Here is a 14,601-nt window from a genome sequence, read left to right as displayed (position 1 = left end):
TAGACTTCTGGTAGAAGATGAATATGAATTTATCACATGAGGTTGCTCTTCTGTTCTCATATAGAAAACAAAGAAATTGTATGACCAGTACGAGCTGTGAAGATATATGTATGACATTGACATAAAGTAACAGAATTTGAAAATAAAAAAACAAAATTAGGGATGTGTGACAGAGGAGGAGTGGAAGAAGTATAGAAGATTAACAGTTGGGCTTTTAACATTCAAAAGTTATAGCAAAGATAAAACCATCAAAATTTTGTGTATTCTCCTTTTCAGGCATTTTGTGGGTGTTTTCCTATTCAAAGTTAGGAATATTATCCTCAAGTTGTAAATTGTTATCTTTTGCCTTAGATCACATACTTAGTATTTTAAGCATGGCAAAAGAAATACTGATGCATGTTGGATTTGTTCTTGTTTGATAGACATTTAAATGACAGGGTAATAAGATTTTTCCAACACTGTCACTTCTTCTTTCTGTCTCATACATATTTTAAAAAGATACCTCGTGTTGACTTGTACTTGCATATGATGTAAAAACCCCTGAAGTTTGCTTTCAAGTATATGGAATATCAGCTGATGTACATGCAGTGTACAGTAGCTGTTTTTCAAACTTAGGATAAAAATGAAATGTGAAAGCACTGTGTTGCACAAATCTCCTCTTAAGATGGCTAATGTAAGTGGGAGAACCTCTAACAAAGTGGAAGTTCTACCATCTTACTCTGCAGGCTCCTAGCAGGGACAATATGTAGTAGTTCAGAGCTCTCTTTTCTTGCTTACAGCTTTATTTTGCTCCAGAGCATCTATTTAAAATCTCTTGTCCATGGCTATCTTATAGTTCCAGTCTTTTTCCATAACCAAGGCAGATTGTCTTTCTTTCCAGTTAATTGAACATGCAGATGCAACATTTGTGAATCAGAGGTGTCACTTTCAAAGCCCTGAAAAGATCTTTTAACTCAGTAAACACAAACTTTAGCAAGTTGAAGCATTACTATCTACAGCGTGTCAAAATGGTTCAAAGGCATCAGTTAAAGAAATTAGAGGAGTGCTTGGGAAATGTCTTGTTATTCCTGAACACCTCAGTTCTTCTGGTCAGGGTGACCTAAGTGAGCAGGCACTAGTCCTCACAGGACTGGACCTTACTGGATTTATATGCCCAGCCACCTTTCCCACTCAGCCAGGCTGAAGCAGGAAAAGCAGTGCCTTTGAAAACTGGCACTTGCAGTGATTCAGCTGCCACAAGCCAAAGCCCTCAATGTGACATGAGTGGTCATGGCTCCCAGCATGTCAGTGAGGTGTGCCACTAATACTGGCTAAGAGACTGAGCTCTGCTTCTGGGCTTGCATAGCTAAGCCTCTTCCATTTAAGGGGGCAAGCGTAACAGATGCTGAACTCCAGATCCCAAGTCCAGTGGAAACCCAGCCGGCAGTAAGCGAGCACTGCCAAGGAGCTCTTGACATGAAGCACTACAATAGCAAAGGTCTTGAATGACTAAAATTCTTGAAAGCCTTGGTCAGTATCAGAGACAGTTTCCAACTGGGCAAAGTACAATATTTTCCCTTTGCTTTTTATGAATGGCTGGATAGGGTTGTGCTGGAGTCAGAGTCCCCTGTGGAAGCCATTCATAAAAATAACAAAACAAAACAAACACATGCAAAAAATTTTCAAGGTCCAGTCCAAAGCCACTGGGTGCCAGAGGCTGGGAAAACATGCTGGCAGCTCAAGCCCAGCTATCACTGAAAGTATTCAAGGGGCTTTTTGGTGGTCTGAAAAGTATGAACTGCTGTGTAGAAGGGCAGCTGGTAGAATTACTGTGACACATACTAGGCAGAAAGCCAGAGCTGGCCTTGTTTCAGACATTGTCTTTCCTCTCATTGAAGTGTCAGGACCTAATTCATGGAAAATATGGTGAGTTGGCAGCTCTTTCAGAAGATTTCATTGAGCTACAGTGAGCGAGAGTCACATGAACATAGAATGCATAGCCAAAAATATATGGAGATTTCTGAGCTGGAGAAAACAGGCAGCCTCTAAAAATGTCTGTGGATTTCGTGTTGTTTGGGAGTAGACACACATGCAGGTGTAATTAACAGGCAAAAAAAAAAAAAAAAGAAAATAAAGTGAAAAAACACTATTGGCGGATTACAGAAGAGCTCAAGGAGTTCTGTAATTATGAGAGATTCCTTTAAAACAAATCATTCCTTTGTCCAAGGGCAGCAAATGTCCATTAATGAGTTCAGGGGCTGCAGTCCACCTGGAGAAGGCATCAGTAAAATGTGTGCCTTGATAATAGCTTCTCCATTGCAAGGGAATTTAATGGAAAAGGAAAGTGTCCACCCTGAAGTTTAAAGACAGACCCAGTCATCACATAGTTGTTTTTTTCCTCTCATATTTATTTGAGAGCAGAACTTGGAGCCTGTTATGTACAAAAATATAAGAGCAGTAGGATTCCACTGAGTTAGAAAAAGACTGAAAATAAACAAGGCATCTCTTGTTAAAATGGGATACTTGTGGTAGGCAGCCTGAATTTAATCAGTTGCATTTAATTTACATTTTCATTGATCCTTCCCACTGAAATATTGCCCTGAAAGGCCAATTACACTAAACTGCTTATTCGGAAATATTCCAGTTATTTCCTACTACACTGTCATGAAAATTAGGTTTTTGGCTGTGCAGAGGGATGGCATGTTGGCTTCTGCCCAAGCAAGGCACTAAAATCATGGCTGGGATTAGGAAAAAGCAGGAAGGAAGAGCAGGAAGAAAATCATTGGGTGTGATTCATAGACTTTAAAAACAGAATGTCCGGGGGAGGGGGGCAGGCAACAACTTTGCCCCACTGAAGTAAGAAAAGCCTTTTTGTCCTTTCTGTGTCAGGATCTCATCCTTTATCTATGGTCTTATTGTTCCATGCTGCTCCAAGTACCCACAAGGGTCATCCCATCATCGGGCAGTGCTGGTGTATTTTAGGCATGTCTGTATTTGTTCTTTAATTGGTACTCCGCTTCTCCCAAGTGGAGATGAAGCACACCGGCACCCTGGTGGGTCTCCTGACTTATGTGAGGACTGTGTTTCCCAGTCCTGGGTGGGACCAGCCAGGAGGGAGACTTGCTGAGAATCCATGGTGATGCCACCAGGTCCTGTATAGGCAGGTGGACACACCCAACCTGGCCAATGATGGGCGTCCCCATAATCACACCAATCGGCTTGCAAGAGTCAGCATAGCACCACCTTCATGCAGCTGAAGGTCTCAAACCAGAACTTCCAAGGGATGGAACCACTGTCCATCTCAGTCTCCTTGATTTTGGCAAGGGTGGCTTTGGTCAAGTGGGAAGGGTCAGGAATGGAGTTATGTATCTTTCACCTCTCTGTCTGAGCTTTGACCCTGCTCATGATGAATAGGGATGGCTTCCCCACAGCAGGACACTCCACTCACAGCTGAGAGTGTCGTAAGAGAGCAGCAGCAGAGACAACAAAATCTAGTTATAAAATCAGGTCACTCTCATGGCCTGATAAGTTAAGGCAGCAGGACTATAGAAGAACTGAAAGATGTACATGCTAATTTAGATTTCACCTTGGCTTTAATTGTACGAACTTAATGCACTCCTCTTCATCCACAATAATATGAGCTACTTCAGAGCAAAGTTGCAGATACCTATAGGAGAGGCTGGGTGTGAGAGCTGGGTATGTTCATCTCTCCATTTCTGACTGTGGGCTTTTCCTGTGTTTTATTTCTATTGCTTAAAGTTTTCTCCTAGCACTCATAAAGTCACAGTTAAGTGCTCTCACTTAATTTTGTTTCTCATTGTGCCTTTGTTTTACTTTTCAGCCTCAGCAAGTGGTTCAAAAGAAGCCTGCTCAGGTAAGGAAAAAACTAATTTAAATTATTTAGACTACCTTAAGTGAAATAGTTTTTCAGTATTTCAACTGGCTTCTTTCACTGTAAAGAATGAAGGGAAATGTATCAATCCTATGAGCTGGAGGACAACTATTGGCTTGCTGGGCACAGCCACCAGAAAAATTCTTGTGGTGGCCCTTGGGAAAAAGAGGAGGAAGCAGTGGACAGTGTCTGCTCAGAATTGTCCTCTTTCTGCATTGGTCACCTTGCAGTGATAATGCAGACACATGCACATTTCTGTGGTGTGAGTCCAGCATGTAATAAATATCTCTGTGTGTCCTGAATGTGGATAGGTGGGAACTGCATTACAGCAAGGAGGGGCATATGCATAAACCCATTTTTATACTTTCCTAAAATGTTGTGTATAGGTAAAGCCTTATAAAATAAGGGCCTTGTTACCCTTGTAAAATCATGGCTCAGGTCTGCTACTTAGGCTAAGTGGAAGGGAACTATGGGAGAGTGACTCAGCTGGAAATAGGGGTAGAGAGACACGAGAGACATGAGAGCTGTGTTGCTTGACTGCCACGTGTCCACATCATGGTGTATGCTGGTTGGTTGACTTAGGCTTATTGTGCCTTAAAACTTTGTAAACTGATAACCAGCTAACTGCTTAAAAAGGCCTAGTTTTTGCAATAAGGGGGGGTCTCCTTTGCACTGCCTAGGGACTCTGTGTCACTCTGCATCATCACACTAAAGGATTCTCTAAGTCCACAAAATATAATAGGCTGAACTTGGTAACTAGGCTGGATCTGTCATAAAGACTAACACATTGGAATTTTTTTGTGTTGGGTAGTATTATACTTTTTTAACACTTTGAAAAAAATGCAAGCCACAACGTGTCATGAAACCAGTCAAACACTGCACTTACAATCCACTTAATTTTCTTCTCCCAGCCTGCCCTGTGAACCCAAGAACCCCAAGAACCTAACTCTAACACTTTGTTATATGTGCATCAACAGAGAAAAACCTCTGGGCATGGGAGCAAGTCCATCACTGCTGGGCAGAGTCCATGGGCTGTGCTGCTGTACCTCCATGTACATGAATGATTGCTGAGTCAACAGTATAAAGGGTCCATTGCTCTTCTGGAAAGAGGTCTGCTCTTAGAAAGGAATAATACTTTAATTTTTCCACCTTATGTGGAATACAGTATTATACAGTGTACAGTTGTTATAATATCAACTGCAATCTGAATTAGGAGCTGTTGCATATGAAACAGAAAACATCCTAGCCATGAGTTGAAGGGGAAAAATGATGTAACCCTCCAAAGCATGTGCAGGAATCAGATTTCTACAAAAGAAATCAATACAGTTGCAGCAATGATGAATCCATAGCACAGCTAATAATATTAATGTCTCTGAATGGTGGAGGTAACACACAGGATGAATGTAGTAGCACTTTCAAGTAAGGTTAAATTTTGCAAGGAGAGGTAATGTTTTTTGTTAGGCCAACTTATGCAAAAGACACAGCCTAAGTCCCCAACAACTTACTTACTATGCATGATCTGACTACACCACACAATTCAGAACACACCAAGCAATTCTAAAAGAAGATATTTCCTCTCCGTGTCTTGCTTATATCCTTCAAATGTTACTGCTACAATCAGGTTATTCCTACTACAACATGGTAGTAAATCTGCTGGTGGGCACAAAGCCAGCTATCTCCTCTGTGACACCTGAGAGACAGAGAGGCTAAACCCTGCTGCAGAAAGGAGACCAAACCCAGGAGGCAGAGACTCCTGGGAGGCTGTCAATGTTGCCTTTCCTCTGGTACATATCAGAGCTCAATCCCACTGAGGTCAGCAGAAAGAAGGGGTCTAGAACTGATGGCTCTAGCCTAGCCTAGCAGAAACCATTGCTGCCAATGGCCTTATAGTGCTGCCAGCTCTCCAGGCACTGACTCCTGCAAGTGTTTTGTTTGCACAATAACCCTGTGCAACCCCAGGTGCACGAGAGGAGGAAATACCTGGGACTGAAGCTGGGCTGGGGTGTAGGAGGACAAAGAGGGGACCTGGGCTTCTTTGTTTTGTAGCAGAACAAAGTAATGACATATTTAATTGATGGCAAAATGATGTAGGCATTTGAACTGAAACACTAGCATTCCCCATATGGATTTTCCTGACCATTTGCTGAACCAGTGATTCTGGTAGGGATGCTGTAGCATGTGTCAACCAGCTGGATGCCACCACTGCAGCAGTGGTGCCTCAGCAGCATCTCTGTAGGCAGAGACAGAGAGAGTGAGACAGAGAAAAGAAAGCCCTTTGACATTCCCATTAGTAATGGAAGTGTTTGTGCAGAAAGCAAGGAGGCACAGAAGAATACATGAAAGGAGAGAGAAGGCTGTTTAGATCTCTCCAGTTACCACAACTGACTGGTGAAAGAACACCTTAAATTATTTATGTGCCATTTCTTTACACAGACAACATTTCTGTTTTTAATCCTTAGACAAAAGGATGATAAGTGAAATCACTGAACTTATCTTCAACCCTTCCTGGGTTTTAACAGGCCCTGCTCTCATGCTTGTAGTACCACACCATTGCAGTTTTGCTGTTATAGGTGCACGGCAAAGAACAAAAATTTATCATGGTGAGCAAATGCTCATGACAGTGTCTTCCTGAGGCTGAAAGAAGGAGAGGTAAAACAGTGTAATTCCTCAGATGATCAAGAACTTCATGCTGCTGGGTTTCACTCAGGTCTGGTTGCCTTTCTCTGATTTCTTTTTATAGTACCTAATTTCCCTTTAAAGTAGGGAGGTTCAGACTCAGAATTAACAAGAAGAACATGAGCTCATGCAGGCTTTCTAATCTGAGCTGTCTAAGGAAATAGTGATAAATTATATAAACATGGGGACTACAGGGAAGTTCATGGAGGATAATGTAAATCTTATACTACATTCAGAGGAATCTCTTCCTTTTCCATCTGTTTCCTTCAAAATATCCTCCCAGATGGCTTTACCATGTGGCAGTCTGGATTAAGTTAGAAATGTATACTTTCTTCATTGGTGGGGACTGTGAGAGGTTACAGTCAAGAACTGCTGGTTGATGGTGAGCCTGTCTTGGTAAAAGTAGCAGAAACTCTTGCTCAGGCTTGGTCCCTGAGTGATCTCCTGTGCTTTGGATTTTATGTGTATTCTCAACAATTTCTATAAGTGTTAGTTTACATCACTCTTACTTTTGTTCTTGCTGCTAGCAAGTATATCTATTGGGTTTGTGTCACTTTCAAAAGTACAGAAGCAGTAGGACCAGATAAAAGCCTCATTTTGCAAATAACAGCTCTGTTCCTATCACAATTTCACAGATTTTAAGCATCATGCAGGGCTCTGCCATGCTCTAAATCTCTTCATGGATATCAGCTGTCCAGTTTAGGGCCATGAAACCAGAAATTGCAGATGTTTATGTAAACTTCTGCAATATCTTTAAACTTTGCCAGAGCTCTGAGTACTTACCATCACACAGACAGTAAATAGCAGCAGTAAAACCCACTGGAAATCTACACACCGATATCATTAATACAAACCTTTGAATACAGTGGTTTATTCACGTCTTTGTGCTGATCACTGATGCATACTCTCACACTTCCTTGGGGAAATGAAGAAAAGAGCCACCATAACTGTGTGACATTGGTAAGTTTAGCACTTTCATGTAGATATTTGCCTAAATGTCAAAACAAGACTCTTTGAAATCTGCTCTGTCTCTAAAGAATGTACAGCCAGATCTTACAGTCATGACATAACAATATTTTTACCAAGGTGTGCAAATACACAGCCCAAACATAAATTTCTTCATTTCCTCATTTTTAAGCAATTTGTAGTAGCTGTTGACTCAGCCATATGGGGGAGTTACATTCTTAAGTAATATGAATGAAATAGATATTTTTAGGAAAACACATTGAAAGCAACCAAAATTTTCTGGAAATAGAACATGTTTTATTTTTTATCATTTCTGCAGAGAAGACATATAATGAACATAGAACAGCCCTTTGAAAATCTTACTATCTCTCTTAAAATCTCAAATCTTTGGAAATCCTTTGTAGTAGAAAGACAGCATACCAGTCAGAAAAACAGTGTGTAGATTAGAATAAAAGTGTATCAGTCAGAAGAGTACATGTAAAGTATACATAAAACAGAATACACAAGCAAGTGTACAGAAAACGTACACCAAAACAACAAGTGAAGCATACTTCTCTACCTAATGATAAATGCAGTAGATGTTTCTAAAACAATGTCCAAACAAATCAAATCCAACAAGAATAAACACTGAAAAGCATTATTTTGTATAGGAAATAAGATCTGGATTTCCTGTATTTTTTCCTGTTATTCATTTCTCAATGTTAGTATCAATGAGATTATGCATGTGAATTAGTCATATCTATATACCTCCAGTTGCATCTATTGCATATGTCTGCTCAATGTAGGACACAGTAAATGCTAGAAGCATCACACACTCTCTGCAGCCCAGGAGCTAGCTACACCTGTGGTTCACACACTATTGTGCAGCCACAAAGTTGCAGACTGTGAGCAGAGCTGAGCCTGGTTGTGTGGCAGAGCTGATATGCTGGCACAACCTGGCCAGTAGGCTCAGGGTGCACGTACTTTCTCACCTCTCTTTGCCATGCAACAAATCTGCACTTCCACAAGCTTCAGGCATTCTGTGTTGTGCTAGCCACCATATGTGAATTCATCCTTTTCCCTTCTGAGAAATCACAGACAGAAATGTGGTAGGAATACTTCAGAAATCCACTTTCTGAAAAGGTTGAAAAAGGCTTCCAGTGCCACAGACAGGATGGCAAATCCAAGCAGGTGCACAGGCACATCCGAGAGAGTGAGTGCCATTGTCCAAGGCCACCTTGTGTCCTGTGAACCCAGGAATACTGCAGTCTTATTCAACTGAGCCTTGACTGTAGAAATACAGAATAATCTCTGCTCTGGAAGTTGACCAAGTGCCCTGGGGTTTCATTGCTCCTTCCACTGCATTCAGCAAGCTGTGTTTGTCTCATGGACTTCTTTGTGCTTATTGAGTCAGAAAGTTCCCAGGAGAACTCCTGAAAAGTCAGATCCTGGAGAGGTAAAACTTTCTTTTTCAATAACATGTGGAATTTTATACTTAAGCACAGGATAAATGTGTATGTGTTACATAGGCCATTCCAGAATATCCTCTAATATACTGTAGGTTCTTGGTACGATGTGAGCACATGCTGAGCAAGCATAGATTGTGGCTCATGGGAAATAATGAAAGTCTCTAGCTTTCTTCATGGATGCAGTAGATGGAATTTCATGGAGGATACTGGGCTTTACATCATTACCTTCTTTGTCTTTTCAAGGCAGAATGGTGGCAACTAGTGTGGTTTCCAGAAGAAGACATATTCAGTCTTCCTTTTTCTTTTATAATGGGTTTATTGTGACTGGGAGGCACTGAATAATTTGTCTGATGACTTTAAAAAAAGAGCTGTTTTTTGAAATAAAATAAGAAAAAGAATCTGGGAGAAAATATAGATGTTGCAATTACTGCTTCAATGAACAGATAAAGCACTAACTTGGGCTAAAGAATAATGGCTAGAAGGAGAGGTCAGGTATTTCTGACAGAAAATTGTAATTTACTACATAACTATGATAGAGGGATATTTTTCCTCTATTGGCTGCTTCTAGAAATTTGGCTGTGAATAAATTAAACAAATTAAGATATTATATGACCAGAAGGAAGGAAAGAAAAGTGATTAAAAAACCCTTCAAGACAGGAGTATATTCAGGTATTCAGTCACTTTTAAGGAGTCAAAAATTGGAAACATAGCAGCAGCAGCCCCATTTCCTATCTGAGCAAGCTCTCCAGGCTGCCAGAAAAGAAATGTTCCTAGTGCTGCTCCTGAAACCTCAGACACAGTACAACTCAGGATTTGAAGATCAAAGAGCCTGAGTGATGAAGGAGGAGCAACATGATTTGATTTGATTGAGTCCACAGATCTGTTAAATTCAGATTGCTTCTGTCAGTAAATGCTGACAGAGTCATACATCCCCTTTCTTAATGCACCTGTGGTCCACAACGCAAGTTGGGGTGCCTGCCACTGTTCCCCATGCACTACCTAGGGAACAGAAGTGCCCCAGCCAGCATTGTGCCAGGACATCACAGTTTCCTTTGAAACCATCATTTCTGAGAACTGTGCTGTGCAAGTTCCATTTTAAGCAAGTCTCACAGAGTCTTGATTCCCCATCCACTAAAACTGAGGTGCTGATGCTCCCTTCTTGCATAAGGGAGTTATCAAAGTGCACTCACTTATAATCGGATGTGACAAAAAAAGGAATCAGATTTAGCAAGATTTTTTTTTCCTCATGGCTTGTGAAGGACTATCTAGGGAATTCGGTCTTACCTGCTGCAATGTGCCACTTGAAGATGTCATGGCCTTGTTAGCCAGTTTATGAGTCAATCAAAGAGCAGGAATGCTGTGACTTAGTTCAATGTAGGAGGATCCTTCATCTCTGAACAAGAACATAATGGATTCTTGACAGCTCAAACACACAACATTTATTTCCCTGAGGCAAACTCTAGGGCAGGAGGCAGCTTTCTGAATGCAGCAGTGGTCACACATTTGCCCATTCAGCACAGACATGGCTGTCAGGACCCTGCTTGTTTCCAGTGTGCTGGGCAAGACCTGACCCTAAAAGCAGGGACTACAGCTGTTATGCTACTCCTTGCATAGCACAGGGAGTAGCTGTTGCAGTTGGTGGTAGAAGGCTAGAGGATGAAGGGATGAGCCAAAAGATTTCCCTAAGCCAGCAACGCTCCTCTTCAGCCTCTCCCTACCTCTTCCCTCCCCACTCCTTGCTTGTGGAAGAAGCCTGAGGCGGGCAGGCAACATCTGTGGGCAGGGTGGCTTTGTGTTTGACCCCATGGCTGTGGCCACAAAAGGTGTTTAGGGAGGTACTTCATCCAGTTAAGAACTTGGCTCTGATTTGACACGAAGTGAAGTCTCACTAATAATAGCCAGAAGAGAAGGGGTTGTGATGTGTACTTGGGAAACACCATTGAGGAACATGGCTATGCAGTGTTTAAAGAAGTGCCAGTCAAGAGTAAATTAAACAGTACTACTTTTGCATACACATGCTACATATTTTGGCTGAGATTTTTCAAGAGTAGCAAGAGCCAGTGCTGCTAACACTTGGGTATCTTACTTCATACAAGACGTGCAAGACATACAAGATTCTCAGCAGCACATGGCTACTCCCTGAAAATTAGGATTATTTGAAGATATTTCCTGAGTGATGTTCAGAAAGCTGAAACTACCAGTATGATCATTCTGTAGACTTACAGTAATAAAAGTAATCAAAATGCTGATTAGCAAAGATGAGGTGTAGAAGGCTGCACAGGAGGAAAGTGCTCTCTGGTGACAGCTTGGTTCCTGAGCCTCTCATAAAGGGCTCTGCATTTTCAACTATCAGTATCTCCACATCCAGCTGAAGCCACTGAAACATGCCCTATTCTCTGACTTAAATATTATTAACAGATACTCCAGGGTTGTATCCTTGCTCATTTGTTGCACTGAAAAACGTGGGAAACAAACATACGTAACCATTCTTGGAAATTGCTCTATCTTTGCTGTTCCAATTCAGGACCATATAAATTCTGTTGCAAATTTTATTTTAAATATTAAGTATGCCTGCAATGGATGTGCAATAAGGTAAGCACAGATAAAATCAAAGTTAAGGTCACCGAAAATACAGTTTTTTTCTGTTAAATAATTTGCTCAGATAGATAGTTAGTCTTCACATGACAGCACTAATAAAATTAGGCTAGGAAAAAGAGCAGTATACTCAGCCCTTAGTAAGATATTTAAACATGTTATGGAAGGAAGCACTAAGAAGACAATATATTATTTTTTCTTGGTTCTCCCTGCCATCTGAGAAATTTTATAAGGCCCACTTATCCAAAATAACAGTCTTAGAATAGAAGAATAACAAGAATTTTTCAGCTACTCTGATTGTACTCTGTGGGCCACTTGTGGCATTTTGTGAATTTAGATTGAGTTCCTTGAAATCAGTGCTGCCATGCTATCCCAGGGTGACACCTGGCCTCCCTGGGCACTCCCTCAGGTTGTGACACCTGTGCCAAACATTAAGGATAGGATGAACAGGCTGAGCCTATGAGCTTGCCTTCTCCCTTGCAGTTCAGAGAGGACAATTCAGGTGAAGGATTCATAATCAGTGTGAAACAATTGTGATAGACACTTTAAAATAATTTTTGCTGATGGAGCTCCTATTCTAAATCACTTCCATTGATGCTCTCACTTAGTGCTGTGATGTTCCTTAGTGCTGTGATGTTCCTTAGTGCCGAGATGTTCCTTAGTGTTGAAATGGACTAAGCAGCTCAGGCAGGGTGCAGTTTGGGAGCACATTCAGAGCTCATGGTCATTGATTGCTCATTGGATATTGTAGGCATGGGACTGCTGTGACAGTAGACAGTAAGTATAGGAGTATCACAACTTCATGGTAGACCATGCAATAAGAATTATGGTCCTAGGCACTTCATGCAGAAGGCTACAGAAGTACATAGGTGGTTTTCAGACATCAACACTTTGCCAAACAGTGCGTGAAGGATCTAAATCTTTGCACAGCCTAGTGTTTGTAAGCATCTTGAGTTCATCCTTACAGGACCTAAATGAATAAATATGCTTTTCTCACACTAAGAATGAAAACACCCTTAAAACCCACTGCCTGACTGTTGGGCATTGTAGCATTATCATAGCAAACTCTCTCATGGATTCTTTTTGGGATCCCAATCCAAGAAATGTTAAATTTTTTATAAAGTCTGCTCTAGCAGACGGTGAGCATCATCATGATGAAGTTCTGCTGCTGATCCCACTGTAAAGAATTTCTGGAAATTCCAGAATATTTTCAGAAAACGTTGGCTGAAATATCTCTTTAGAAATGACTAGTACATATATTAGAGAGGGATATAATATTGCTAGTGTAGTTCTTGCTTTGTCTCTGCTCTGTCAATGTAGTCACATTATTCAGGGCCGATCTCTGATCTCAGGTTTGAAGAGTTATTTGCCACACAACAACCATGGGAAAAGAGAAGGAGAGAAATAAAAAAATGAATCACCCACATTCTGCTTGAATTCAGATCTCAGATTTCCCACATCCTGATATTTAATTTCTCACAGAGTTACCAGTGGTTGATCTCACGGCAGGATTAGTGGGAAGAAAAATGAGACCTCCATTGAAACCAGACTTGAGTCTGGAAGGAAGGAACATGTGAGCTCTAGGACCTGGGACATATCAGATTCAGGGTAGTGAATGGCTTCCACCCCCTCCCCTTCCCTGATTCTCCGGCTTAGTTTGAAGCAAATTCTGGAAACAAATCAGAACAGCAAAGACACAGTTACAGTAAGTTAGGAGGCTCACTTATTGCTTCAATAGCCTCCTGAGAACTGTGTTACATAGTGAGGCATTAACTGTAATTTATATTAGTATTTTTTTATGTTTAGACAGAGGAGAACAGATTAACATTGAGGTATAAATTGCAGTAAATCTGTCTCAGTTGTAAAATAAACATGTTTTGAACACACGTTTCCACCGGGATACCTTCCCTGATTTGATAATAGAATGTATGTGTGTTCAAATGGAGAAGAAATTATCATAAAATATTCTATAATCAAAAGGAAATCATCATTATCTATTAAATTGGACATCCTTACTCACTTTGAATCAGGTTATCTTGCTTTGAGAAATAAAAAGCTTTGTCCTGTGGATTGCTGCGCAGATGCATCTAGAGAAGTTGGGTCGTTGCTCTATGCTGAAGAGGACCAAACTTTCTCACACTTTCCACCAGATTGTGTGAAATATTCAAGAAGTTGAAAAAACCTTTAAATGCATCACTCTAAATCCTTTAGGACTTGAACATACTAAGATGACAAGAAGAGTATGTTGTTAAACCATAACTACCCTTTCTGGCTTACCTGGTATTTGTAGATTTATTGGCAAGGTGGCTTAAATTAGGAATATATTTTTAGCCTGCAGCATTACATAATGAAATAACAGCTGAATTCTTGCAGTAAAAAAGGGAAGGGCTGGGGGGAGTTTATTAAAACCAACACGAACCTCTCTGATTTTGCTTTTTCGTCTGCACAAAGAGGTGCTCCATCGTTACACAATCAGTAAAGTTTGCGAGAGAAGCATTTCCATCGCCCCATTGTGCTCAGGAGCTGTCGCCTGCCTTTCACTGCAGACCTGCTGTTTAGTCTGAAACTGAAAATTAAACCCAGAACTTCTGCTCTCAAAGTTAAATACTCTGCATTGCTGGAAGCACGCAGTCTTGCCAGTGTCTGTGTGGCAAAATCCATGATCAAAATCTTCAGACATTTTTAAAGCATTTTACAAGTCGGTTAAGCTTTATTGTTTTTGTTTTGATTTGGTTGGGGGTTTTGGTTTTCTTTGTTAAAAATCATTTTCTGAATTACACTAGAAAGTCTCATGTGAACTGCGCTGAACCAGCTCAGGGAGTCTGGCTCACTATCTTTAAGGAATATGTTTCTCATTTTGGAGGGCTTTTCTGAGAATGGTCAGGGCAAGGTAGAGCGCTGTATGTTAAACTCACTCCTTCAGAAACAAAAAAAACGAGGGATGAGAAAAACCAGAGGAGAGTGCGGAGAAGAAGGATGGCGGCGGCAGGGCCACGCCGGGCTCAGCACTGCCTGCTGAGGCTGCACCGGCGGCCGGCAGCGCGG

The 14,601-nt window shown here is 41.1% G+C and overlaps 1 protein-coding gene across 2 annotated transcripts in view; it reads left to right on the top strand.

The window, feature by feature from the left end:
- The window catches only part of HMGA2 (high mobility group AT-hook 2), a 117,229-nt gene that overhangs the window by 91,501 nt on the left and 11,127 nt on the right, over positions 1–14,601 (top strand). For both annotated transcript variants that reach the window (XM_083860560.1, XM_083860559.1), the window contains one exon: positions 3,821–3,853. In XM_083860560.1, the coding sequence (XP_083716686.1) occupies positions 3,821–3,853 (33 nt within the window). The remainder of the gene's footprint in view (positions 1–3,820; positions 3,854–14,601) is intronic.

The sequence above is a fragment of the Zosterops lateralis genome (assembly GCF_965231275.1).
Source record: "Zosterops lateralis genome assembly, chromosome: 4".
Lineage (NCBI taxonomy): Eukaryota > Metazoa > Chordata > Aves > Passeriformes > Zosteropidae > Zosterops > Zosterops lateralis.
The sequence above is the reverse complement of the archived record's forward strand: the minus strand, read 5'-3'. Positions and strand labels throughout refer to the sequence as shown.